The 27670-nt window shown below is 43.2% G+C and overlaps 2 protein-coding genes across 4 annotated transcripts; one reads left to right on the top strand and one right to left on the bottom strand.

The window, feature by feature from the left end:
- The first annotated feature begins 644 nt into the window (after positions 1-644).
- LOC142902147 (multiple epidermal growth factor-like domains protein 9) lies at positions 645-12436 on the top strand. Its single transcript, XM_076046995.1, has 6 exons — positions 645-1345; positions 4615-4819; positions 7275-7414; positions 8577-8714; positions 10306-10575; positions 11725-12436. Exons 1-6 carry the CDS (start codon positions 781-783, stop codon positions 12234-12236), a joined length of 1830 nt encoding a protein of 609 aa, XP_075903110.1. The 5' UTR covers positions 645-780; the 3' UTR covers positions 12237-12436.
- A 3604-nt stretch (positions 12437-16040) lies between these two features.
- noxa1 (NADPH oxidase activator 1) lies at positions 16041-27378 on the bottom strand. Of its 3 annotated transcripts, none has more exons than XM_076047000.1 (17): positions 27333-27378; positions 25815-25996; positions 25216-25395; positions 24685-24767; positions 24479-24587; positions 23849-23983; positions 22783-22890; positions 22025-22084; positions 21904-21941; positions 21686-21824; positions 20391-20459; positions 20082-20169; positions 19542-19651; positions 18619-18779; positions 18348-18456; positions 16592-16715; positions 16041-16485 (listed from the first exon to the last, which is right to left on the bottom strand). In XM_076047000.1, the coding sequence occupies exons 3-17, from the start codon at positions 25387-25389 to the stop codon at positions 16379-16381; spliced, it is 1614 nt and encodes a 537-aa protein (XP_075903115.1). In that variant the 5' UTR covers positions 25390-25395; positions 25815-25996; positions 27333-27378; the 3' UTR covers positions 16041-16378. The 3 variants fall into 3 exon arrangements, with proteins under 3 accessions (XP_075903115.1, XP_075903116.1, XP_075903118.1); XM_076047001.1 differs by having other exon boundaries at positions 19542-19648; positions 27333-27377; XM_076047003.1 differs by lacking the exons at positions 24685-24767; positions 25216-25395; positions 25815-25996; positions 27333-27378 and having other exon boundaries at positions 24479-24645.
- Positions 27379-27670: the final 292 nt, after the last annotated feature.

The raw sequence follows: 27670 nt of genomic DNA, 5'->3' as shown, positions 1-27670 counted from the left end.
TTCAACCTTCAGCTCTCTGGAAACAATGCCGTACATACATACACAGTATGTCTTACATACTTATTGTAGTTCAAGGTCACTATTAATCATAACCACTGACACAACAGTAACAAATTTATGTATTTACTCCAAGAAACACCAAATCTGACCAATGCAAACTAACATCACCACAGTTCAAACGTGTTCTCGGCCTTTTATAACACTAAAGTATTAATAATTAAAAAAAAAAAAAAAAAAAAAAAAAAAATTCAAAGTATTTTTTAACAAAGTTAAACAGTATTTGAAGTGACGAAGAAATACAAAAACAATATTAGGATGCATACATTCGACACGCACATAATAATATCATAAACATAAACGATGAATAACATCAATACCATGTCTAACCAGGATATTCACCGAACATAACGCCACTATTTAAACTAGAATTTATTTATTTATTTATTTATTTTATTTTATTTTTTAAGGAGAAAAAATAAAGTGGACAATTAGCAGGTCCATCACGTCTCTGTTGCTCTTCACAAAGACTTACACAGGCAGCGCTAGAACGACAACTATATGCTAGCTAACATATGCTCTTTTCCTATTGGCTGAGCTCCGTGCCAGTCTCGCGCAGCTAGCTCATGGTAGGTTGCAGAGTAGGCGAAGTGTTGACTGTCGTTAAGAGAACAACAGCAGCGTACGACACCCGTGGACATCAATGGTGGAGTAGGCATCAGTTCGGGGAAAGGTCTGCGAGAGACCACAAGTCAGGGCTTACATGGAGAGCTGATACCGAATATGAGGTTAACGTCCTTAATGATGTCCATAGCGCCGACTCTGCTGCTTATTTTCTATGTCTGCATTGGACCTGCCGAAGGTGCACCTCGCATCTACCGCTACGATGCTTCGCCTATTTCCAGGAAGCCCGACACCTGGGAGAACCTCCACACCGACGTGCACCCTTCTTCACCCGAGGTCGCAATCGGGGCCCTGGGCGAACTCAAGTCGGCGCCAGGCTTCATCTCTGCAGACCCGTTCCCCTCTGACAGCCGCGCACCACAATCTGCAGCCACAATGACGCCTCGAGTAGTGGACCCGAGCAGCGGCGGCGGCGGCGGCGGCGGCGCTACTAGCATCTCCGACGGCGCAGCTGATTCTGGAATAAACGCAGCCGAAGGCGAGCAAGTGTGGCTTTCCCGTGGAAGCGGCACCCACAAGAGATCCGTCGAATCGCGGGCGTCGCTGCTAGCTCCGGAGAAAATGCTACAGACCATGGTGTCCATGGTCTCCCAGCGTACGAGCAACGATGCCTGGGCTGCTGATAGCATCGACACATCTGTTACCTCCTCGGAACACTTTCAAGGTGGGTCCAGCGAAAATGCCATATGATTTCGAAATGATGGGTTTTTGTACACACAAGTGGGCCGTAATACGGGGGCCCCTGAGACGCCAGGATGCATGTGCGATGTGTGAGGTGTGATCCTGTCCTGTGATGAAGCGGAGACGGTTGTGTGGTTCGCCACGGTGCTTTTGACGCATCAAAGGCGATCGCAACAATGGGATGGCCGCATCCAATTTCCCTTTTACCTCTTTGATACCACATCACCCTCGGTCATCATCCGTGCACCTTTTTTGTTTGTTTGTTTTTAAGAAGAAAAAAAATGTCGCTTTTACTGAAGAGACTATCTTTGTTTGTGCCCTCTTTTTTTTTAATTATTATTATTATTGAATTCATGTGTGCTTATGAAATGAGGTTATGGAAAGGGGTATAGTGGTGTTGTGGTGCATGAGGGATCGAGCCCGTCGTTCAGCCCATTCAGATAGATTGTGCAGATTTATGCAGACCTGCATGTGACCCCTTTGTGTGGCTAAATCTCAAGGAGACGCAAGAAGCGGAGCTCGGTGATCATTTTGTTGTTTGCATGGCGTACTCAGGCCAGGCCTACCTAGCAAAATCGCCAGTGAGGCTACAGCCATGAATGAGCATCGACAGAGGAGCCCCTCCTCACACCTCCCACCTCACTATATTGCTATTCATGTGGAAAGTGTTGATCCGCAGCCAGATGGAGGGAAATCAGTCCACACAGTGACTCTGTGATGGCGTTGGGGGTCTCGCAACCCCTCACCCGCCACCCCCCTGCTATGCTATGAAGCTCAAATATTTCATATTACACGTTGATAATTTTGAGTTTTTTTTGACATGCTGCGTTAGACCAAAGTTGTTGTTGACAAATTACTGAATTCTTACCTCAATGTTATTCTCGTCAGCATTGCTGTCTTAAGAGTGAGAGAGTGAGTAAGTCGTGTACCTTATTCCAAAAAAAAAAATATGTTGGAATGTGTTCCAACTTGTTCCCGCCATGCGAGCCTCCACCAGAAAGTGCAGGAATTCCAAACCAAGGCCCCATTATTTTTGTTGTATATTTTATTATTTCAACTCTAACTGAACAAATTCCATCCTTTTTTTTTCTGCTGGACTTTTTTTTTTCTCAGTTCCCCACAAAAATGAATAAATTGCTTCGTGTTTAAGTTTTGTAAAATTTTATACACAAGATAAACATTTGTACTGTACTCTCAGTCTTCTTTAGTCCTCTGGGGTCTTAGTCATTTTTCTAGCTTTTTGGTTTGTTTGTTTGTTGGTTTTAAATACTGGTATAATCAGTGTTTTGTTTTGTTTCTTTGTTTTTTCAGACCAACCTGGGGGCATCATACTACATATATTGCTGTAATGTCGGGTGAATGTAACATGGCTGATATAAAAGAGAATGGAGCGTCTTTATTGAAAGGCACGCAGACCAAATTAAAAATTTTTTTTAACTGCTGTTCACCGAGGGCTAACAAATACACACACACACACACACACACACACACACACACACACACAAACAGTTTTAGCCATTTATTTCCTGGAACTCAGATCCCTGATTTGTCTTCACTTTATGATTTTACTCAACAAATGGTTAACTTTCATAACCACAGTCATTTCAGCATAATCTGAGTGTGACCTAAAATGCCTTTATGGGCCAGAAGTACCCAAAGTATGACTGAAATATTTTTATTGCTGCGACTGCTGCGCTGTAAATGGGGACGTTGAACTGCAGTTCCGCCACACCTAACCTGACATCAGATAAATAATAGATTGTCTCCTGCACATGTTGTCCTGCACATACAGAGTCGTCACATACCTTTCACTAATACTTCCCGTCTATTCACAATTCACGGCACTGAATGAGGAAAAAAAAATGTTTCATTGTTTATATAATATCATACAGTGTAAGAGTTTGTCACACAATTCTTTGTTTAATCTGCGTTTTTCCCTGTAGTCAGCCACTTTGGTCACTCACATTTCTGTCATAAAAACAACTTTTTCGACAACTGTATTGCTTCACATTCAAATCAAGTCAACCGAGCTTGCTTCTGTTACGGCAGATGACTTGAAGGTATTTGCATGTTGGAAAGTGCTGTTTTAACTCATTTCCAGAAGTGGCACTTTGAGGCACCGCTGACATGCTTGGGAAAAAAGACAAACTGACTTAAGCGGTGGAGTCAACATTTGGATGGGCATGTTCTTACCAATGTAATGTGGGTCGTACCAAAATACATATCAAAAGATATGTAGTAGGGATGCACCAATACTACTTGTTTACAAAACAAGTACAGTACGTGTAATTGCATTTCAGTACTCACCGATACCGATACTGAGTACTTGATAAGGCCGTTACACAGTATAGAATTACTTTTATTTTTTAATTTTTTTTGATTTTCCCACAGATGTTCTGTTATTTGAACAACATTCCTCGGCCTGTTTTTTTTTTTAGAACATGAGGCGACTGTCACACGTTTCACTGTCGTGGTATCGGCTTGTGTTTTATGAGTACAAATGGAGTACTCAACCCCAGCTATCGGCACCGATACTGGTATTGGTATCGGTATATCCGTAATTACTAATTTCACTCATTTCCAGAATGTTGGGTTTCGCACGTGTTTTCTTTCCATCAGAAGGGTGCACCAGGAGAGTAGGGGCTCATGTTATTACCTGAATTTTGCTCAATATGGGACCTCTACGTGAAAGTGAAACATCCATATTTGAATTTACCAACATCTGATGAAAGTTCAGCGTAGACCAACAAAGTATAGTGTACACTAGCAGTTCTCAACTGGTGGAGTCTCAGGACGCACATTTAAAAAAAAATTTTTTTTTTACTTATTATGAAGTCGCGATCCAAATTTATTCCACAGCACTCAAATTGAAGAAAAATCAAAAATCAAAACCATAAGCCCACTTTCCATCATGTCTAGTAGATAAATTATTGAATTGAATCGTGTCCTGCAATATAAATGCCCAATGTTTTCTCTATGAGTATATATATTTTAAAATCCCTTTTAAGAAAAAAAAAAAAAAAGTGGGGCGGAGGGGCTGCACACAAAGCCACGACCCAATCAAAACAGCCCTGTGACCTACATTTGGGCCGTGACCCACCAGTTGAGAAACGTCATATGTTATCATCCTTCTACAACTTAGGTTATGCTTGATTTATGACAGAATGTTTGGTAAACGTCAGTGCTTTAGAGAAGACGGCGGGGGGGGTGAAAGAAGTCTTTTCTATCTCTTGTCTGTGTGTTTCCCTCCAGAGGACCTTTGCAACTGCAGCAGTGGCAGCGAAGGGATTTTGGACCCAGACGATTGTGACCAGAGCACAGGCCAGTGCTCCTGCATGTCGGGCTACGCCGGGCTGCAGTGTGACGACTGTCAAGAGGGATTCTTCACCAACGGCACCAGCGGTTGCCTGCCCTGCGCCTGTGACTCTTTCGGGGCCGTGACCTCGCACTGTGACAGGTCAGCCTGCTCCTCTCGCCGTTGTCGGGCCAGTTGCTCTTGATGCTGGATGTTTACTATGTCAACGGATTGTCGTGAGGTCCCGGTCCCCCCACCCCCGCTTTTTGCACCGTGCATTTGCATAATCAATTGTCTTTGAGCGATGAGTTTAACCGCCTGCGTAGTGCTTTCCAAAACTCGACCCATTTATTCAGATTTATTCATTTATAGGTCCCACCTGCTCCTTGCAAGATAATCGTGCGCACATACTGTACATGTGTTCAGAAAACGCCGCTTTGAGCAAATTGGAGTCGTGTCTGGTACCCATTACGTCCTGCAGAAACATTTTGTGCCTTTCAAATCCAACGCGGAGGCCTGTCTGCAGCAGCAAAACGTCCAGACCCTGTTTTGTCCCGACACTCAAGGCAGAAAAATATGCAAACTCGCTCTGAGACGAGCATGGAGAGGCTGCGTGTGGGTTCGGAATGTGACAAAAATAGCACGAGCGCTTTCTGTGTCCAACCGTGGAAAGAAACGCTGACGCTTCTCATTCGCCGTCATTCCCAATTTCACTGCTTCCAGCTCTCGCAGACTATTACACATTCATTATGCATTGCGTCTCAGACAGTCTGAGCCAAGCCTGTCCACTGCTGGGCCCTGTTAACCTAGCTTAGCAGCTTAGCTCATCCGTGGAGTTAAAGATTAGGCAGCTTTACTCCCCAACCCCCTCCGTCCCCCCTGCGAGGTATCTACACAATTAACTCTTTATAAAACAAACTGCAAAGCAGTTGGATATCAAAGAATAACTTCTTTAATAACTTGACTGGTGGGCCACAATAGGTTCTAAAATTTGACAGAGGGGCCGGAGCAGATGGATGCAGCGTTTCGGTGACAAAAATGTGAAGACGTGCTGTAATGTCAATTGAAAATGAACAAAAAGCATTACAACAAAATATGTGTCTTTGAAGCTCTTTATTGAAATGACTCTTGAAACACTGAAAAAATGGATGAAATACAGCTATTTTATGACTTACTATTAATATCATTTCTTCAAGTTCAGCAGGCCCGATTAAACAGCTTAATAGGCCACATATGGCCCCCGGGGCCGTAGTTTGCCCAAACCTATTCTAGAGTGTCAATACAGGATATGAAGATCATTTTAATGAGGGACTTTATGTTGATTTCATTTGTACCAAGGGATGTAAAGGTGCACTTTGTAAAATTCTATCACCTGCAGCCCTGACTTTAGGTTGCAGTGCTCCTTCGCTCACCCTCCCTCTCCCAGGCTGACCGCTGGAATGCGGTGGTCTTTGCGCATCAAGGAGGATGCCCTTGACAGCAAGTCTCCATCTAATTATGAGGCTCCTGCAAAAATAAAGAAAAGCCATCATAATAATAATTGCCTGACACGCCAACGGAGGTTGCAGAAGATCGGACCAAGAAACTCTCTCTTGGTCACAGCAGTGTTCCCCCAGATGTTGTCCTACTCATTCTGGCCGATTTCAAGCGACCAGCTCATCCGATTCCAATGCGTAACGTCACCGGACCGGAATCTCCCACCCCCATCGTCATCGGTGACAGCTGCCGTCTCCTGCGACTCTGTGCAGCGGGAGACACGCCACACCCCCCCCCCCAGGAATAAAATACACACATGGATGTGGTGCAGGCCTCATGGCCAGAAAGCTGGAAACCTCTGGATCACATGATCATCTCCAGCTGCCGGGTGCACCGGGGAGCACAGCTGGGAAGCACGTGTGGAGCGGTTGTTCTCCCGCCACGGTACCACTGGTCAGAACATGCAGGCCTGACGTCAACTTAGCCCGCCGTTTCTCAACGGGTGGGTCGCGACCCCAATGTGGGTCGCGGAGCTGTTTTGATTGGGTCGCAGCTTCGTGGGCAATATATGTAAAATATATGTATTTAGAGGGAAAACGTTGGACGTTTATTTTGCAGGACACACCATTCAATTCAATAATTTCAATAATTTATTCAGTCGACATGATAGAAAGTGGGCCTGCAATTTTATTATATTTGATTATTTCATAATAAGGAGAGAAAAAAAAAGGTGGGCGCCAAGACTCCACCAATCAAGAACCGCTGTCCTAGACCGGCCTTCTCCTGCAGGGTGTGTGCTGGAGAAGATCCCAGCTGTCAGAGGCTGATGGCAGAGTCGATCCCTGGACAAGTCACCAGTCCAAGACCAACAACCACTTCAAGCTCGCTCACACCTGTGGACGCCCCCAGTTTGCCAACAGCAGTGTTTTTAGATTGCGGGAGGAAGCCGCTGAGCCACGGACAGAACCCAAAGAGAACCCCTGCAGGCACAGCACAGGGAGAACACGCAAACTCCCACGCAGCGAAGGGGGAATCGAACCCGTGACCTTCTCGCTGTGATGCGACAGTGCAGCCATCCAGACCACATATTGCATGCAATGTTTTCTGCCTTTGTTGATTTTGTTTTCCATCTGCGTCGCAGCTCAGGGACGTGTGTGTGCAAGACGGGAGTGTATGGACAGAAGTGTGACGACTGCTACCCAGGTTTCTTTCACTTCAGCAGCACCGGCTGTCGACCGTGTCAGTGTCACAACCACACCACCTACTGCCACCCACAGTCTGGTGAGTAAAACCATGACACGCCGCCCATGAATACATTCATCAAAGTGAATATTTGCAGTGAAATTAAAGTAATTTGGTTTTCCTACCCTTAGTATGGTTCTCGTATATGTGAGAATATACATAGAGCAATAAGGGTCTTGCACCTAATTAGCTGCCATCTGTCATAAGGAAGCCTGCTATTTAAGGACAGCACCCTAAATAGGAAAGGCACTGTCAGGCAGGCTTCCTTAAAGATTTTACACACTGGACCTTTAAAGTTTCAGTTCCTTCAGTCAGGGCAGAGGTCAGATAGGCACGCCAACCTGTTTCACTGCTCTTCTAACACGAGTGGTAATGAATTTGATGTGTTGCATGTTATTGCAGGGTTTTTTTTTGTGTGGACATTTTGTAGTGTGCAGCCCTTCAGAATTATTGCGAGAGCTCACAGAAGATAAGCCCATGTCTTCATGTGTTGATTGGTGCAGTGCACTGTGGCCTCGGCAGCCACACTGACCAGCAGCTCACTTGCAGCGGCGCACGCTCACTCACACACATACCTGCGTTAGATGTTACGCAATTGTACGTCTTCTTCACGTTCACTCTGATGGCGTTTGCCTCTGACGTTGCCCCCTTTGCCGCTGATGAGGCCACTTTCCTGTCAGCTCTGTGTCTCGCCACAAGAGGGCACTGTTGGAACAGTCAACAACTTCCTATTTGGATCTGAACGCGTTTGTCTAACGTGCTCTAAATTGTTAATCTGAGCATTAAATGACTGGTATCTAACTGTTTATATTTATGTGATATTTGTTTTGTGACAGCCCACAATGAATATTTTTCACCAGTTATATTGGAATGTGGTCCTCTATTAGCCCAACAAGGCATGAAAAGGACTGGATGTGTCCATACTTACACTTACATTCTTAAGTGGTTATGTTTAAAAAATGTGTTGTACCATGATATGTGTTAAATATTTCATTTTGAAAAAATGTTATGCATTCATTTCAAAAAATGATAACACACGTTTAGAATGCAGTGTTTAGGCAAACGCTATTGAAACATGAAACGCATTTAACTTTTCATTCTCCGCAGTTGTTACGATATTTGCTGAATTGAGAACTATGTAAGTGCTTTGATTGAACCGTTTTGATCATGCGCGTGATGACGGGACCTCTCTGTCGTGCAGGAGTGTGTTTGAACTGTGAGGGCCACGCTCAAGGAAACAACTGTGAGGAGTGTAAAGCCGGCTTCTATCATAGCCCTGAAAGTGCCTGCGTACCCTGTCCCTGCTCCAACGCCACCTCTACAGGTTCCTGCCACAACGGTGAGCTGGCGCTGCGGTTTTTCGCCACCCAGTGCTGTGTTAGCAGAGTGTTGTGTCAACAGTGTTAATATTTACCACGGAGAACCACTTGCTTTGCATTTATTACCTCTAATCTATGCCAGTTATTTATGTCCGTCCAGCAAAAAATTTCCGAGCCTGCCTCATTTGCTTGTGACACCACTGTCACAGCTCGACCGTGACACTGTAAATTCAATCATTTGTGCAACTGAAAAAGAAAGAAAAGGTGTCTGTTGTCTGTGTCCTTTACTATATTGATGATGTTGTTTGCGCTGAATTAATGGAGACAAACATGCACTTTCACATGGACTTTATTGAAGGAAATTATGCATCTATCTGGGATAAAAAATAATAATGATAATTATAATAATTCATCAATTCTTGTACCCACTGTGACATTTAAATTAAGTAAATGAATAGAAACACGCACTCTCAAATAAAAACATTTTCCAATTCCCTCCCAAAATGATAAAACTGCCAGCAACACTCAAGTGTCCATCTTAAGAAATCTTTAATTTATTTAATCAATTTAATCAATCCATCAATTTTAGTTTTCATGCCTGTATCTTATGTTACTTTCTTGAATAACTTTTTTTTTTTTTCATTTAAAATAATTTTTTTGAATGATTTCTAATAACAGGCTAAATGAGTACACCTGTGTCTAAAGAAGAGAGATTATATAATGATGTCACTTCCTGGACAAGCACACACGCTTGGGGAAGATTTGAGTGAAACGCGTTTGTGTTTGATGCTAGATGCCTGTCAGTGAGATCACTATTAAACATTTAAATAAAGTCAACTTAATTTTACAACTTGGTTCCCAGGAAATCTCAAATGTGCCAAGATGAAGGACGCGTAGACGTGTCTTGACTGAAAACCTCTCGTGCTTTACTTTAGCAGCACCAAACTTGGTACAGGTGCTGTCCAGATGTTGTTCCGTGGTTTGTTGAAATCAGAAAGCTTGTTCATCACATTCACAAGGGAGATCTAGGATACAGAAATAAAAAAAAAAAAATAGACCAAAAAGATAATTTATGCTATGTTCCATCTGCATTTAGTCTGCCACAGTTTGATCAATGGGATTCTTTTCACCTCTGATGCAGTCTCACAACCTTTATTCTGACACAGATAATGACAATAGACTTTGTATTTGTGCACGTAAATCCTTTTTTTTTTTTTTTTAAGTTATTCTGAGCATGTCTTTTTGCACATGACACACACGACCCAATAGTTTTGCGACTCAGATGATCAAAACACGATTGTTCTTTATGATATCCACAGCTTTATGTTAAAAAGTAGCTCTCTGGCATTTCAACCAGTCAGCACCAAACCACCTTTCACTTGTTTATTGAGATCAGCACAAATGTTTCACAACCCTTTGTTTTACCCTTAATTTTTATTTTAAATGGCAATTAGTCCACTGAGGTTTTGAAAGCATTCCTCACTATTATTTTGAAATGGCCTCAAGACCTCATGAACAGTCAAAAATTGACACATTTGTTAATCACCAAAGTATTTCTGATTTCAACTTCAAAGCTTGACTCTGAGCGCCTGTCTGCCTGCTCCTGTCCAGATTCCAGTGGCTCCCCGGTGTGTGACCAGTGCCTTCCCCACTACAGTGGGCCGCAGTGTGACGAGTGCAGTGCCGGCTTCTTCAGATCATCAGTTGGGTGCGCTCGCTGTGACTGCAGCGGCAATGCAGACCCTCAAGGTCCCATCCAGCTTTGCCATCCCAAAACTGGCCACTGCTTCCATTGCATCAACAACACGACAGGGCCCCAGTGCCAGCTCTGCGCTCCAGGCTTTGTCGGTAACGCCACAGCTCATAACTGCACACGTCCAAGTAAGTTGTTGTGCGTGAGATGTTTTTTGTTTTGGTTTGTCTTTTTGCGATCATTTTTCCTCTTTAGGGTTTCCGAGGTGAAACGACTATCACCTCGTGGGGGAAGGAAAAGTCTGGGGAAAAAAAAGAAATGGCCTCTGTGGTGGACATGGCACGACCCCCAGAAAAAACAGTATTGGAGGAAAAAAATGTAAAAGTCCACCATCAGTTGCAATAGCCAATCAGATCTGGAATATGCAAAGCTAAGGCCAGCTAGCTGGTCTTACGCTGAGCTTCACACGTCCTGTGACTGAATAAGGCTGGAGGAGAAAATAAAGATTTAGTTGCCGAATCATCTGCAACTTATAATGTAAATAACGGGGAGCATCGGCGCAGCAGCCGCGCCAACATGTTCAATTGTTTGATAACTTAATAGTTCAGTAGTTTGTTTCGTTAGCATTTGTCTCTCATATGAATTGGTGACAATGTGCAGTTTTTTTGGACGAGAGTTGAAGCTCGCAGAGTTCGGTTTTGGTGAACTCATTAAAAGTTTGTTGAGGAATCTCCGAAAATCGCCTTGGATTTGTATGTTGTGACGGTAGCAGTGGCCTTAGTTGCTTAGTCTGATTTAGGATTTTTAATGCTCCACAAACGACGTTTTTTTTTTTTTTTTGCAACTAGGTCACTTATATAACGGCGATGTCATGTGCAAGTGTGATTCTGTATGGATTCTCCAGCCGTAGTGTCATACTGAGGATATTATGGGGTGTGTTAATTTTGAGTGGACTAAAAATGACGTCGTTGATGGCCTAGGCGTGAAAAGCACAGCCCATCACTGCTGTTGACATACATAAGTGAGATCATTTATTTATGTGTTTATTCATATATCTGCACTATACATGCACTGACTAACCACAAATACACACTCACGCGCAGTGCATTTACTGTGTTTATCATGAAAGGCCATGGGTCGGTGACGTATCAGTCGGTGTTATGTTTCTTTTAACCACAAGGGGTCACTGTGTACAGCACAGTCCTGATAGAAACCCTGACCCCTGTGTTCGCTATTCAGACCTCTCTACCCTCTATCAAGATTGAGAAATTAGCAAACGCTAGAAATAAACTGTTATAACAAAGTTGCAAATATTCTGCTTCTCTTTCTTTGCTTAGCTCCAAAGGCAATCCCAGTGCCAGCAAACACGACCATTACTGAGGCCCTTACGTCACCGACATCTGCGCCGGCCACGACCACCTCCGGCGCCGCCACCACCACCACAGGAAGGGGCTTCCCGGGTGTCACGCACCCCAGCAACTTGAGCACTGCAGCTGCAACCCAGGCCGTGCTGACCAGCCTCAGCAGCCCCACAGACAACACCACAGCTGGGGTGACCGAGGTCTCCTGGACACAGTTCAACATCATTATCCTGGCCATCATCATTCTCGTGGTGCTGCTGCTGCTGGGCTTCGTCGGAGGCGTGTACACGTACAGGGAGTACCAGAACCGCAAGCTGAACGCCCCCTTCTGGACCATTGAACTGAAGGAGGACAACATCAGCTTCAGCAGCTACCACGACAGCATCCCAAACGCCGACGTGTCGGGGCTGCTGGAGGACGAATCAAACGAGGCGGCGCCCAACGGTCAACTAGCGCTCACCACACAGGGCAACTGCTACAAGGCTTAGCAGTTCTTCCATTTATATGAAAAGCCAGATTTGGGGTGACACAAAGCTGCTGGGAAAGTAACCCAATCCAAAGCTCCTTCTTGTTTGCGTGATGTTACCCTGCTTCTCCTGAGAGTTTCACAGCAAATCACCTAAAGTAACTGTAATATCATATTGATGTGATCAAGCTATACAGACTTTGAAAAAAACAAAAAAACAAACTTGTCTCAAAAGATTCGCCATTTTGATACGATTTGGATGGTAAGAGCAATTAGGAAAATGGGTCCAAAGAAAAATGTTAAATTTGTGAAGGCAAAGGGCACTGTAGTTTAGATTGGTAGGGTCATTCGCATGCAGGTGACATGCAACGTATCCTCCCTTGTGTTGAATATTCCGATTCTTACACCGGTTGGAGGACTTGTTGAAACATTTCATTTTTCAAGCGGACTTTTAACTATTTTAAGTTATGACTGGGTCACCAGAACAGTGACCGAGCTAAGGATTGTTATTTATTTTTCATTCCATTACTTATTTATTGGTTGATGTTTTATTCCTTAGAAAAATGCTGCACATGTTTATTCATGGTGGATTCTGTGCTGTTGAATGACTTTTGGAACTGGCCAGTACATTTTAATGTATAGTTTGTGTGTTTTGGAGAGAGTCACATGGGAAGGGGAAGGTTGGTAGTTTAGAAAAGCGAGATTTTGTTCAAAGCTTCTTGTCCTAAGAGTCAAAAGAGTGCCAGCTAACCAGAAGTATCCAAGAGGAGTGTTTATTTAATAAATACCGCCACCCTTTGGCAATACCACGTTATTGACTCATACCACAGTGAACGTCTCAATCTTTGCTGCCTACCTCGGCAATAGTTGAAAAAAAAATAATAATTACAAAATGTCTCAAATTCTTTTGCAGAGTTTAACTTCTCTGACTCTGACCATCAGATAGTTTGATATCCAAACCTATGCGGCATTCTAGTATTGACTTGGAGTCAGGGTCAGGCTCAGTGCTGTTTGCCATTTGGTTGGTTTCATCCTACAATAACTAAAGCTAGGTGAATACTCCTCAGGTACTGCCCCTTTCCCCAATGTGATCACTGTATATAGGATTACTGTACAGATGAATGTTAATAGTAGCACTATTATTGTACAGGTACGGTGTGTACACTGTCACAAAACAAGCTCCCAACCTTTCACTCTGCCAGCTATTGCAGTCAGCCCACTGCTGTTTTGTATTCTCAACTCTTCTACTCAGTGGATTTTGCCATTCACACAAGTTCAAGACCACCATGCACCATAACGGTAACAATGATCGGCGTTTCCTCTGTTCCTTCGGTCACGACGGGTCGCAACGCTTCAAAATGTCACGATGTCGCATCACTGCGGCCCTTTAGACTCGCTTCAGGCTTGCTGCCTCTTCAGAAGCGCAGCAGCAGTGCCCTGCAGTCATACATCTCCACTGCACATGAATACAGCATGCACTGCAGAGTTGCAGCGGCGGAAATGGGGGGCGGGGGGGGGTGCAGTGGTGTGCCACAATTAACACAGCGTCGTTGAGATGAGAGAGCAAAGTGTGAACAGCGACAGCAGCCCGTCTCGCAGGTCAGGTCTCCAGGAGAAAGAGCAAAGATCCTTAAGTTGTTTTTGTTTTTTTTGTTTTTTTTTATTTTACCAGTTCAGTAGTGATTGCAGTACAGTATACTGGGCCTGGCACCACCTCAATGAACTGTGAAGTTGGCATTGATAAAACAGTTTATCATGACAAAGAAAAAAAATAAAGACTATTCACTTAAATTAGCAGATTTTTTCCATTTATTCAAGATGTGGGCCAGATGCATGCTTTGGTTCCAGTCAACACCTCCTGTCCCCAAAGCTGAAAAGTTACCAAAGGACACTTATTGATAAGCTATGTATGGCGATGGGATGAATGCCTAAACAGATTTTCATTCATAGGTTGAGTTTACCCAAACTTGGAAGCTACACTCTTGCATGTCTTTATGAAGAAAATATATTATCTGGCACTGGACAGTTAAGATCCGATGCTATCCGGTAGCCGACCGCTGATATGGCCTCTCAAAATGTGCAAGATCACCACCTCCACTGTGCACAAGATGGACTCGGTTACATCAGGAAGTAGCTGGGCCTACCCCAGAGCTTCTCCAGTGTTGACCTGTTTGGGAAGAATGTACTTCAACTGCCACTGAAAGTCACTTACGTTGGGCTACAGACAGGAGAGGGCAAAGCTTGTCTAGAACTGAAGGACTCATCAGACCTATCAGTGCAGAACACCAAAGCCCAAGTCCGAACAGGTCGCCCGTGGAGGGCAGAACAAGCCATCGATTGGGCCATCGGCAGGGTGAAACCTCAAGAGTTTGCTGTCCAGACGCAGTCAGGGAGAACTAGCCTTGGGGGGTTTGGGACTGCTCCGAAGGTCTAGTCCAAAGCCACACAGAAGAAGAGGAGAGAGCTCGTGATCTCCAAGGTGGTGAGGAAAGAGAAGGAGCTCTTTCAGATCAAAGCCCTTAGCCAAGGCCAGCAAGGATGCTGGACGACCTGGGAGTGATTGAGCAGCAGGACCATAGGTCGGGCCGACATGTTGAAGTACATCTTTTGTCTCTCTGCAAACCAGCACTGAGCCAGGGTCGGTACAGGTGGTGCCACGACCTGACCGACAAAGTCCTGCAGAAGCTGGCAGAGATCCTGGAGGTCTGAAGGGTGGAAACAGCCAGGGAGCGCCTACCACCAACAAGGCAGCCGATCCACTTTGTCAGAGAGGGAAGAAGGGCCCACAACATCATACAGCTGCAGAGATCAGCCCTGTCACGCAGTTGTGACTGGAACCTGAGGGTGGACTTGGATCGACAGCTCAGGTTGCCAACACATCATCGCTACCAACCTTCAACCGGACATCATTCTCTGGTCTGTCATAGCCCGGCAGTCATCTTGGCAGAGCTCAAAGCTCCGCTGCAGGGGGTTTGTGGGAGCATCTACGAAGCACCTGAAGAGTATGGAGGTCACTGGCCCCACACTCAAAAAGGTCCTGAAAGTTCATACGCTACGACACACTGGGTAAACCTGCCTAAATTACAGCAGCATTTGAAGTGCTTTCAATTTGAGGGGGCAGTTTAAAACATTTAGCAATTTAGCCATTTTTTTTCCTCACCTTTTCAATGCCACCCTTTTTTCCATTTTTTTTATTTCATGAGAGTCACTTTTCTTATTATTATTATCATTATTATTAATTGAATTAAATATTCATTGCCACAGGTGTCTGATACTAAAATTAAAGATGCATTGCTGCCATCTGCTGGACTGGAGTGTGAAACAGTTGGTTAGTAGGGGGAAATATGATGGTCGTGACTATGCAGGGGCCTTGCAGCTCCAGATGTTCATATGTACTAACTTGAAAGAATACTGACATCAACAGACAGAGGACATGTGATCTGAGGCTCTACCCCAGAATAAACAGTTTCAGGTTCCATTTTTTTTGTTTTAGATTCATGTTGAAATTGTGTATTGCTCCTTAAAAACGGCAATGTGGCTGTCAAAATACTTGTCATAGCAGTTGCGGTCTCAGCTCATATCTGCCAGTGGTGTCTGCTACCATAGGTAGTATCAGAACGTTAGTTCTGCCTGTGTGGTTCCTGACTGATGTACAACTTTACAAAGTGAACTTCATTGATTAACCAATGCTGAATTGCAGGCCACAATTTTTTTTTTTTTTAAGCCAAACCCGCAGGCTACTTAAATTAGTTGAAGACTAAATTGGATGGTTGGCTAGACTTCAGCCATCCCTGATTTAAAAAAAAAAAAAAAAAAAGCAAACTCATTCATCTTCTCAAAATAGCTAATTTTATTTATTCAAAGAAAATACCTTACAGTGCACTGCAATCAAACTTTGACCTCACTTAGAACTTGACCAGCTTCCTCAAATTATCAACATTATGAAATCATAGCCTTTACAAGAAAAGTGTTGAAAATTTCATTGACATGTCCACAATGCGTCAAAGTTCTTACATGTTTTCATAATGTGTGTGAATATATTAAAAATCCCATGGAAACATTCAAAATATATCAAAACTACCAAAAACTACACAAATGATCGGTTATGCTGCACACTATTGCTGATTAACATTCATATATGACTATATTGTGACTCTCCAGCTTTCATAATGCAGAAACCAGTCCGGTGTCGGGATTTTCTCTGTAGGCAAAGCAGCTGGGGAAAATGCCAATGTTTCCTCCACACCGTCCCTCCAACCACTCCTCATTAACTAGAAGAGAGAGGCATTAAGAGGTTGTGCAAAGTGAAAATGACCAATAACATGGTCATGAGGTCACTAAAGACCTGCGCAGTGTTAGGAAAGCCAAAACTCTCACCTTCACTGAGGATGTCAATGGTGTCTCCTTCACCGAACTCCAGGTCCTCTGGGCCCTGAGCATTGTAGTCATAGAGCGCCACCATCTGGTACAGGATGGTACGGTTGGCAAGGGGGTGTTCGGTCTGAGACACAGATTGTCAGACGTTACATGCTAATAATAACACCATAACTGAAGGTCCATTTGATACATTTTCAAGAATGTTAAAATAACTGTTTGTGTTAACTTAATTTATTTATTTAATGAGCTTCTAAGTGGAAACAAATAAAACATGCACACAAACAAGGTCAAAGTAAAAAGTCTTAGGTACGCAACTGTGAATAGTCCAACCTATTGACTTGAATTACAGTGAATATCTAATGCAGCAGTTTCCAAATTCAGTTCTTTGGAATCATTTTTTAAATTCATTTTTGAATTATTATTGAAAAACAATGTTGCATAAAAGTCAATACTAAAGCTTATGGCAAATATAAAAGAATACTAAAAAAAAAAAAGAAGACACCTTCATTGCTCAAGCACAATGTGGCAGAGAGACAGACATTCACAAAACCTGTCAATGTACAGGTGGTCCATATGTCAGACAAAGCCTAGTTGTCCAGAAAGTTCATCAATCCTCAGCTAATGGAGCCAATGATAATTATGACACAAAGGAACCCATTCAGGGTCCTTTTGGTAGCCGTTCGCCCATACACCTCTTTTCATGTGGGCGGAAGATAATGGGATCAGTAACAGGTTGGAGGGAGACCAGGTGGAATGTGGACACAGAGCACATTCCATTTGTCTCATAGAGGTAAGGGACCAGAAACAAAGACAAGAGCCGGTGTACGCTGAGAATCCACACGAGACAGGAGGAACAGAAACTTTCCGTCCTGATGATGTCACAAGCCTGGCCCCCGTTCAACACTGGTAACAAAGCTCTTTTAATAACTGCTGTAGAGTTTGCAGTTTCCTCACAACTTGAGATGAAATGTGAGTTCAGGAAAAAGCTTATCCTCTCGATTTCTATCTCTACCATTTTGCCATTTCCTTTTCACCCCAACCGGTCAAAGCAGGTGACCGCTCCATTGAAATTCATGTTGATTTGTCAGCTAGTCTATTGTACAGTGGCTGCAGAATTTGAAGATGTTTGTGTTCCCATATTTGATTATGCTGGCTCCCGGTGGGTTTGCCTGCTAAACGTTACATATCATATCAACCAGACTGCCATACAGAGTCTAGGGTCTGTCGCAAACTGGCGACGAAGGTGCCGCATTCCTGCGTGGTGACCACCGCCGTTCTTGTGGTAGATGGTATATGGCTGCTTGTTCCGTTGTAAAACTTTAAGCATTTCATTATTTTGATCCATGCGATGAGTGTGTTGCTGCTAGCTTACAGGTTGTGCGCGCGCGTGTTTTCTGTTGAAGAGGAAACGATTTGTGGATAATGTGCAACAACAGAAAAAGGAGGAAGAGAACAACAAAGGCCAGCGACTAAAACTGGATGAGGAGAAAAATGGCTGCCCTTGCTGGAAATATTGGACCATCTAGACTCATTGGCGCAGAATAATTCCCAGTTTTTGGTCAGGTGGTCTACCCCACCCATTTACCCTACACTGCTCATAGTGATTTTTTTCCCTTTTGTCTCAGTCTCTGTCTTGAACTTTCCCTGCCCTGGCCTTTGTATTGACAGAGAGGTTTGTCTCAGTCTTGGTCTTGCTACCATTTCGTCTTGAAAGTGTCTCGGTATCGGTTGAGGCGGTCTTGACTACAATCACTACCTGGCACCACACCGTGGCTCTTCCAACTTCAGCTACTTCCCGAACTGTGCGGCCTGGCTGCAGTTCTCCCTCCAGAGGTATCATCAGCTTGGAGCCTTGTTCTTTATGTCTGAAGAGAGAGACAGAGAACGAAAGAGAGGGAGGGAGAAAGAACAATTAAGGTCTATATTGAAGTCAGCAATAAGAAAGAGTTTAAATGAAAGTAATCATAGATGCAGCGACTACTCTAATGCGCGTAAGGAGCATATTTTTTACATGACTTCTTGGTTACCTGAGGCCAAGCTGAGATGCTGGCTGGCCCAGTTTCCGTGCAATTTGTTCCTTCAGCTCATGGTATGTCGTGTCCAGAGGGACAGACAGAGTCATGGTGTGTGTATAGTGGACCTTCACCACGACCAAGTCCCCCTCTGCTCCTTGAGCTTTGTCCCCACGCTGCAAAGCAGAAGCAGGACGTCAAACTTAAAAGATTTCACTGGATCCCTCATGCTAATTTGGATTGAATTTAGATTTTAATATGAAGACAATGCTACAATTACAAGCGTCTGTAGTGCTTTTAACACGACCTAAAGTAAAAGTCAAGCAAGGTCATCACACCATTTACAGTTTATGGTCAACAAGACTCTTACATGAATGAACATTGTGAAAGAGGGATGTTTAAGGATGTGGGTCTTGCATGTTGAACCATGTTCAAACACTCACAAACCAGTGATATCTGGTGAGGCACCGACTCCTCTGGGGTACAAATATATTAACCCAAAACAGCTTGTATTGTATTTTTATCCTTAATTATAACATTTAGTTGATTTTAAAAATCACTCACTTTGTATGTTTTTACTGTGGATTCATGGACTTAATTGGTCACAAACATTCATTAAATATTTTAGACAGGCTCATCCTAAATTTCAAGGCTAAACAAAGCCAGTTAAACTGTGTCTCAACTAGAAAAAGTAATGATCCTTGTCATTTTCCTGAAGCTGTAAAACAGTTTTAACAACTATCTTGAATGAAAATTACATACACAGACCATAATTTACTATATAAAATGTTTCTCCCGCTGCCTGAAAACGTGCACGAGTCGAATTGGGAACTAAATCGGCCGTAGGAGTGCGTTGTGGCCTTTGCGATAAACTGGTGAATTTTCCAGGGTGCAACCCCCACTGGGGTTGTAAAAATGTTGTTACAGCTATATTTTACCTGGCTGCTGCTTGTGTTGGCTGCGGACATTGGGGACTGTGCAGCTTGCAGTGATACGTGGGTGGCAGCCATGTAGGATGGAGGCGGAGTTTGCAAGGTCAAACTAGCTGCTGGGAAAACATTGTGTGAGCCACGCTGAGCACAATCGCGATACATGGGCAACAGAATATTTAGATGAGCTATTCTGCACACAGTTGGGCTTCAAAGAATCTTTGAACAAGGATTGTTATGTTGTCGTCATATATTAATAGAGTGTTAAGTTGCTTACAAAGACAATACCCTGTCTGTGAGAGCATCTAATAACGTACGAGAGGTTAAAAAGGGATCAGTTTGAAACTTCAATTCAATTTCATTATTTCTAAAAACTGGAATACTTAAATTTCATAAATGCAAATCTTACGCAATTTTGTCACGCAACAATAAAACCACATTGTGAGACAGTCTTCGAAAAAAAAAAAAAGAAATCTCATAAATGAAGTGTATCTGCAGCAGCAAATCAAAGCAACAACAGTAGAAAAGTGGAGGAAAGTGATGGCTCACCCCGAGGAGTGGCGACAGAGCTCTGCTGAGTCTTAGGGCGAGTCGGCGGCTTGAGTTCTGGAGGGAGAGGAATCCCACTGGGAACTCTCTGAGGGCAAAATTTGCAGAAAGTGCAGAATTATGCTAGTTATTTCTAATTGCTAATTGCTTTCACGGGAACCCCTGAAAATAAACACCAAGGTGTCTATTTCAAAGGACCATTTGTGATGTCATATTAGCATGTCAATGATAAAATAAAATAAAAGACATTGAGAGTATTTTGTGCTGTATTTGATTTCATTTGATTGTGCACACGAAGGAATATTTTACATTTTCCCTTTTGCTTTTGGACGTCTGGACATTGGCAGGTTCGAGCAGTGACACTGGCAGAAGTCCCCTCTAAAACACAATGAAATTAAACATTGTTTAAATGAAATGCTATGAAAAAACAGCACTCTTCCACTTCAACGTGGGTCTCTAAGGACTACATTTCCACAATCCATTTTTCTGTCACAACTCAATCAGAAGTCGAGGTGGCAGAGGTGCTGGAGCCTATCCCAGCCCATTTGGGATAAAGGCAGAGGTACAAGTCAAGTGGACAAGATGTCAGTTTATAGCAGGACCAACCCACAGAGGCAAACAACCATCCACTCTCACATTTACAACTGGAGACAACATATAAGCCCTCGTTAGCCGAACATACATGAAGGAGGAAGCTGGGGTACCTGGGAAAGTAAAATCATTTATTTAAAACTCCTATTTCTTGGTCCAGAAATTTTCTAGACACATCCCTAAATGCGTAAAGGCCCTAAGAGAGGTGGGAATGACCCACAGGGCGTTGCATGCTGTTCTTGTTTATGTATTGTTCTAGTTTAGTTTGCTGTTGTTGTGCAGTCTGTCAGAACTGAGTTATGGCTGTACGTGACTGAGAGGGGTGGAGTTTGCACCCCCCCCCCCCCCGCCCTGTGTCTGCTGGGTTCTGCAGCTGCCTCCCACAATCCAAAGACATGCATGTGTGGTGAATTGGGAACTCTAAATTGTCCGTACTGGTGTGTGTGAGAGTGAATGGTTGTTTTGTCTCTATGTGACTCTGCGATGAACTAGCGACTTGTTAATGGTGTCACCCTGACTTCAGTCAATCAGCTGGGACAGGCTTTGGCAGAGCCCCACGACCCTGAGAGCAGGAGGAAGCAGGTGTAGGAGACGGATGGATGGAAGTCTGACGCAGCCCTGTTGCAACAGCGCCTCATTGGACTTTCTGCCACTTTTAACTGTACGAGGATGCTCTGATGGAGGCCATTGGGCCGAAACATTAGCATGTGGTTTGATATGACAAGAACTTGGTGCAATAAGAGATCTGTCCTCAAGATTTGTGCGTCCTACCTCCTTACTAATGGACATTAATCTGTAAAAGAGGTACAGACAATTTCGCCAACCAACTCAGTGTTGAGCAGTCATTATTTTTTTTCCAGTATTAGACCTGAAAAGTCTTTTTAGAATCCTTTTAAAAGGGCCTCAACATTAGATCTGATAAGAAAAAAAAAAATCACATCCAGAAGCGTCACAATTCACAACTGACTTGGTTCAGCCCTAAAATGCATCTCCAGCTCCCTTTTTCCTCTTACCTGTCCATCATATATGACAGTCGCCATACCATCTCTGTCCTCCTTGCCAAATAAAAACACCATAGCTCCTCCTGGCGCAGTCAACTCTCCAGGGCCACGTGCCATATACGGGGTCTTCACGCGCATGTAACTAGACTCCCTATTGAACAGATGAATCCCAACATCGGTCTTAAAAGCATCCTTTTTGGATCATTTTAACTGGTGCTGGCAATACTCACTCAGCGCCATCACCCTTGGGCTGATAAAAACCCGGTTTCTGTGGAAAAGTTAGAGCTCCAGTTAACAAATAAGTAAGATTTTTCTTTGAAATAATGCACTGTTGAAATTGAGTAATTTTACCTGTGGCCTCAGAGGCTCAAATCCTCCAAAATCATCATTGGGGATAATAGAAGAAATGACCTGCAAACAAAGTATTACATAATAAATCATTTCAATCATGTCATGTCTTGTTAATTATATATATATTCAAGGAAGTTGTGTGGCAGAAACACAGGTACAGCCAAACTGAAATACTTTAAATTTCTAAAAATAGAAAGAAAAAAAATTTAAGAGCTGTTAAAAAAAAATAATCTTGAAGTTATATGTAAATACTGTATATAGACTAAAATGCATCACATCACGTGATACATTTTCAGAGGTGCTAAATTGCGTGCATTTGCTCGTAGATTGTGCACGTTATTGGTTTGCATGTTGCAGGTCATCTATTAAGATTGCAAAATTTGCAACAGTGGCAAAAGTGGTGGAGACCGCTATATTAAAATGAGGATTTGTAAATGAATTTCAATGAGCAGCCACAACCGCTTTCCGCTAGGGAGAATACGGGACAGCAGAGCGACTGCAAGCGAAACGAGACTGCAGCCCCACAACTGCAACGGTGCTAACCACTGCACTACTGCATTGCCATCTACATTTAATATACTCCACTGTGTTTTGAACACGGGCTATAAATAACATTTGCTGGAATATAACTTTAATCAAGAGCATCAAGCAGTCAAGACTTAACATCTATTTAATATTTAACATTTAAATTTAATATTCTGAAAATGAATGAGAGTGGATTTGAAATGACAGACCCATGCATCATGAGGACACTACACCTTTGGTTTGCCAAGGAAGTCTCTTTGCTTCAGCTGGTCCACGTCCTGTTGCCTGGGACGAAAGACCACAGCTTCAGGCACCATGAGCGGAGCCAGGATCTCCCTCCGCTGGTGGTAGACAAAGAAAAGAGCCGCCGTTCAGCCCAAATTGAATTTGCATAAATGCAACTCTCTGAGGTGAGTAAGCACACAAGTAGAAAACGCATTGCAAGATTGCCAGTACACTAGAGTGACAGCGTGTTGTTCTTTCTGCTTGAAAAGAAAGGAGGGCCGTTTAAATTGCATTGGGTAGTTTGCAAAGCAATACCAAATGACTACCAGAGCTGGCCCGCCGGTATCATACCGCACATGTACTGTTAATACTACAAATCCCAGAATGCTCTGCTGGTATTTCGGCATCAATCAGGACAGGACCCATAAACACCCTCTGCTCGATTCACGTTAGTCACAGCAACCTCATCCTACTGCTAGCACTGCGATATCCCTCCCACAATAAAGGCAAAAAGGAAGCACTGCAGCAAATACCGGCCAGCGGTCAGTCTTCAAACGTGACTCAAATGAATGGACTCGAATCAGTAAGTTACGGAGGAACTTTCGGGATTAAAATGGATGCAGGGCAAAACGACAAGAAAGGAAATCTTTCCAATTGTATCGCTGAAATGGAGTGACCACGGGATAAACTGGTGGGATTAACGACTGATGGTGCGGCAGCAACGTGCGTTCCAAAGAGTGGACTGGTCGGCGGGGTTCAAAAGAAGACACGGGAGGAGAACTACACAGGTGAGCTTACTGTTTATCACTACACCATGGATCACTGTATGGCAAAGCCCTAAAGATGGAGGTGTATGACACACTTAGCTCCATACGCTAAGTGTGTGTTCAGGTGTAAATAGGAAGACTGTTTTTTTTTTTTCCTTTAAACTAATGTAATGATTGCACACATTATGGACACATCAAAAGAAAGTTGAGTGTGGGTCCTTGGGTTTAATTTATGGGAATCCCTGATTTGAATGGATACACTCACTGAGTGAATGTGGTGTTGTGCTTGGAAAGCTATAGTACTCACCAGAACGCTCTCCAAAGCAGCCTCTATGGCTCCTATTCGACTCCCTGCCCTCTCCTGGCCAACAGAGACCAGCACGTCCTCTGCCCTGTCCCAGTGGCCCATCCGGGAATAGACAGCTGCTGCATTGTATAACACCTGGGTCCAAATGACAACCATACCGTCATCACATTAATATGAACGCCTGACCTGTATAGAAACATCTGTTGAAAGACATTTACCGTAATGACAAAAACACAATTCATCATAGTGTATATATTTAAATGGACAATGAAACACAATGCATTGCTCATCCTCCTGAAAGTCATTAATGTAAGCAGACAGCCTCACGTTGAAATTAGTTGAAATTCTTTTTGATTAACTTTTAAGAAGGAAGCTGTACAAGCACAGGTGCATCGTGTGCAAAGAGCTATGCAGTTAGAACTGTCAGCTGATGACTGATTGGTGTGTAACTCTTCCTCGCACATTATCAATGAGGCTTTGTTAGCTTGCAGGTGCGTGTGACATTTGACCTGCTTTGCATGTTTTCATGTTTCATTTTTTCAATCCTTGGCATTGACAGACTCTTTACAGGCCCAGTACAGTATAGAACAGAACAGCGGAGTGAAATGTGACATTTCTTGTAATGTTGACCTGCCAGCTACTCAGTTTGAATCGAAGCCCCAGCTGTTTGTAGTCGATGACTGCGTTTCCTCGCATGTGCTTCTGTGCCCAAATACAGTCTGACAGAGCTTCCTCCAGTCTGTAGAGACAGAAACACAAAAATGTACTGACGTAAGTAAAAACATTTCATAGTAAAGTCATAAAACAGTGGAACTTTGGTTTGTGCTGCTTTGTGCCTGTCAAGCTGCATCGTCACTGCGGATCTTTGGAAAAAGCCGACAGCAAGCCGCTCATCCTTGGCAAGGGTGAGGTCCAAAGCCTGGAAATAAAAGAGTGGAAAGACAAGTTCCGGTTTCACAACTCCAGTTGACACGATTGGTTTGGGGTTGCGCCTATTTGTTCGATCTTTCAAGTCAGCTGTTTTGAGTTTGATTCTCAGGCTGGGGCTCCTTCTGTGTGGAGTTGTTCTCCCAGCGTCTTTAAGTGGTAATAATCAAAATAACAGCAAAACAATATACACTGCAAGTATTCACTTTAAATAATGTATTTATGGACAGTATGTTAAGCTGTTACCAATTCTAAAAAAAATCATAAATTAAGCCAAATTTTACAAACTGGACCTTTAAGGGTCAGAAGGATCGCTTCACAGCAAAGACAAGTACTTTATCCAACCTGTACATGTACAGCTATAATTCTGGAAATGTCGTTATAAAATGATGCCTGCGACATTAAATTGTTCATTTCAATTTCAACAGTAACATACAGACCCTGAGGGCTGGCTCTAGTTGGACCAAGGCCAGGTGAGCGGAGGCAGCGTTAAACAGGGTCCGAGATGTGGGCTCACTGATCTGATCCAGCTTGGCCAGAGCCCCCATCCAGTCCTGTGCGTCCACTGCCTGCACTGCCTCATCCCACAGCTGAAGCAGGTCGGTGTAATGCATGCTGAACTGTGAAGGCATGCAAAAAGGAGACAAAGAGTATGAGACATTATGCAAAAAGAATATGAAGATGTTTTTATATTTTAACACATTTTTTTTATTTTTAATAAACTGGCACTTATTTTCAAGTGGAAAAATAAAATATGAAATTAAATTATAAGAATAAAAAAAGGATGGAGTAAGAAGTTTAGACAGTATCAAATTAAGAATTTAACAATGATAATAATAAGATACACGTTTAAACTCATTAAATATAAAGGAATAGAACCAGACACTAACTACTAAAGCAAAAATACAATTAGCCTTGACTGTCTTGACGAGAAGGTTGACTGTTCTGAAGCTGAATAGGACTGCTGGATTTTCCTGAAATACTTCCTTGTACCCGACACAGGGACAGGTTAAATCGTCAGCAATAATATGTTGCTTACCTTTTGCTAAGGCTGCTTAGAGTGAAGTTAGTCTGTTGCTGTCCAGTCGTCTTCCTAACTCTTGAGCGGCCAGTGGACTAAAATCAGCCTTCTCAGGTGTTCCCACCCGCCTACCAGGAAGTCCTGTTCCACATTCCGTAGAAAGGTCCCACACAGACAGACACACCAACTCTGGAATTCACCTGCCGATAAGACACGTAGGCATGACAATTAAAGCAGGTTAGTCACTTTTGAAGGAAACCAGTTTAACCTGACGACGACATGTTTTTTTTCACTTGCTGCAATTTCAATGCCATCAGAAATGAAAGGTTTTTTTAAAGGACACTTTATTGCAAGTTGGAAAAGTAGACTGTTGCTTTCTTTATCAAGATGAGTGTAAGGGTGCAATGCTCCACAACTGTGAAATAACTCATCAAAACAAGAGAGAGAAAACATTCTGTGCTAGCTCTAAATGATGATGGAGCATTGATAGGGCGAGCTCTGATGGTTGTTCTTGTTCACGTAATGAAATTACAATTTCAGTGTTTACTTTACTACGACCTTTGACCACACAGATAATAAAGAAAAAGGCCATGTGAAAAAATGCTTTCATGTCTCAGACTTCCCCGGTTTCAAAGATAAGAATTGACCTGCAGGCCTCGTAGAAACAATGAACTAACAAAGTTTCTCCAGTCCAGACTGTTGAAATTTGGACTGATTTATGATTTTTATATTGGTAAAAGCTTAGTATACTGCCTCTAAATACATTAATAATGTAGTGTATACTCGCAGTAAAATAAAAGTAATTTAGTTTTCCTACCCTTTGGTACCAACAGTTCTAATTTATACATGAATATACACAGACAAGGGTCTTGCTGCCAGTTAACTGCTATCTTGCGCCGCCATATTTCGAAGGAAGCCTCGTGTGACAATCCAGCAGCCTGACAGCATGTTTCGTATTTAGGATGAATGCTGGCGTCCTAAAAAAAAAAAACGTACTGAAGAAGATGGACGAGGTATCCAGGTTTGTGTGCGCAGACCACCGTAGCTCACTGGCAAACTGAGGAGAGGGAGGATGAGAAAAAGAGCGCTGCAATCTAAAAATGTAACCACTTGATGTCACTGTTTCCTCTGTAAAGCTCCAAATATTACACGCTTAACCTGTAAACGCTGCATAGCAAGAGAGAGAGAGAACGAGAGAGAGAGAGAGAGAGAGAGAGAGAGAGAGAGAGAGAGAGAGAGAGAGAGTTCGGACACCTGCTAATTAGTTTCTCATAAGAAAATAAAGTCCTCATGAAGTAAGACTTTATTATGATGTTTACGTTTGTGTTGATTATGTGTATGCTGTGCCACGCTTTGTGAATGAGTGGCGTGAGCCGTGTGCCGGCGTCGGGAGCGCGGTCCCGCAGTCACCACACCCACAACTCACCTGTAACAGTTTTCACACCTTTTAATCATTGCGGCGGGTAGTGAGGGGCCCACTTGTCTCCTCGTCTTGCATACTTTCACATGCGCTCAAACACACTCATGCACACCCACCTGCAGTCCCGGTTCGAAGCCATCGCTGTGCGGAAATGCGCAGGGACGGTCTTTTTTCGAGCACGGGTCAAAGGGGGGCGGAGCCTATGGCGGGATTTTTGTTTTTAGACATGATATAGTTTTGTAATCATTGTGCGAAGGTTTGCTGTATATGTGCGCGCGCATTATTTTGTGGGTTTAAAGGGGTAGGGTGTATTGTTTATTCTGTTTTAAATGTCGATGTTTAATGGCATTTGTGAACCATTATGGTTGTGGTCTTCCCCTCATTAATGGTTTTCCCCAAGTCTGCTGCCATATTTTAGCAGACAGACAATTAGCTTTGTTTCTTTTTGAAACGC

Source organism: Nelusetta ayraudi, unplaced genomic scaffold, assembly GCF_046127955.1.
Source record: "Nelusetta ayraudi isolate G7.1 ecotype Tasmania unplaced genomic scaffold, CSIRO-AGI_Nayr_v1 ptg000092l, whole genome shotgun sequence".
NCBI classification, from domain to species: domain Eukaryota; kingdom Metazoa; phylum Chordata; class Actinopteri; order Tetraodontiformes; family Monacanthidae; genus Nelusetta; species Nelusetta ayraudi.
Note: the sequence above shows the minus strand (reverse complement) of the source record. Positions and strands in the feature narration are given on the sequence as shown.

Coding starts and splice junctions, on each gene's coding strand:
- LOC142902147 (XM_076046995.1), top strand. CDS start 781: ATGAGGTTAACGTCCTTAATGATGTCCATAGCGCCGACTCTGCTGCTT. Junction 1,346..4,614: donor CTCCTCGGAACACTTTCAAG/GTGGGTCCAGCG, acceptor GTTTCCCTCCAG/AGGACCTTTGCAACTGCAGC. Junction 7,415..8,576: donor CTACTGCCACCCACAGTCTG/GTGAGTAAAACC, acceptor TCTGTCGTGCAG/GAGTGTGTTTGAACTGTGAG.
- noxa1 (XM_076047000.1), bottom strand. CDS start 25,389: ATGCATTACACCGACCTGCTTCAGCTGTGGGATGAGGCAGTGCAGGCA. Junction 24,768..25,215: donor AACTAGAGCCAGCCCTCAGG/GTCTGTATGTTA, acceptor TTTTATTTCCAG/GCTTTGGACCTCACCCTTGC. Junction 20,170..20,390: donor CCAAAAGCAAAAGGGAAAAT/GTAAAATATTCC, acceptor TTTTGCCCTCAG/AGAGTTCCCAGTGGGATTCC.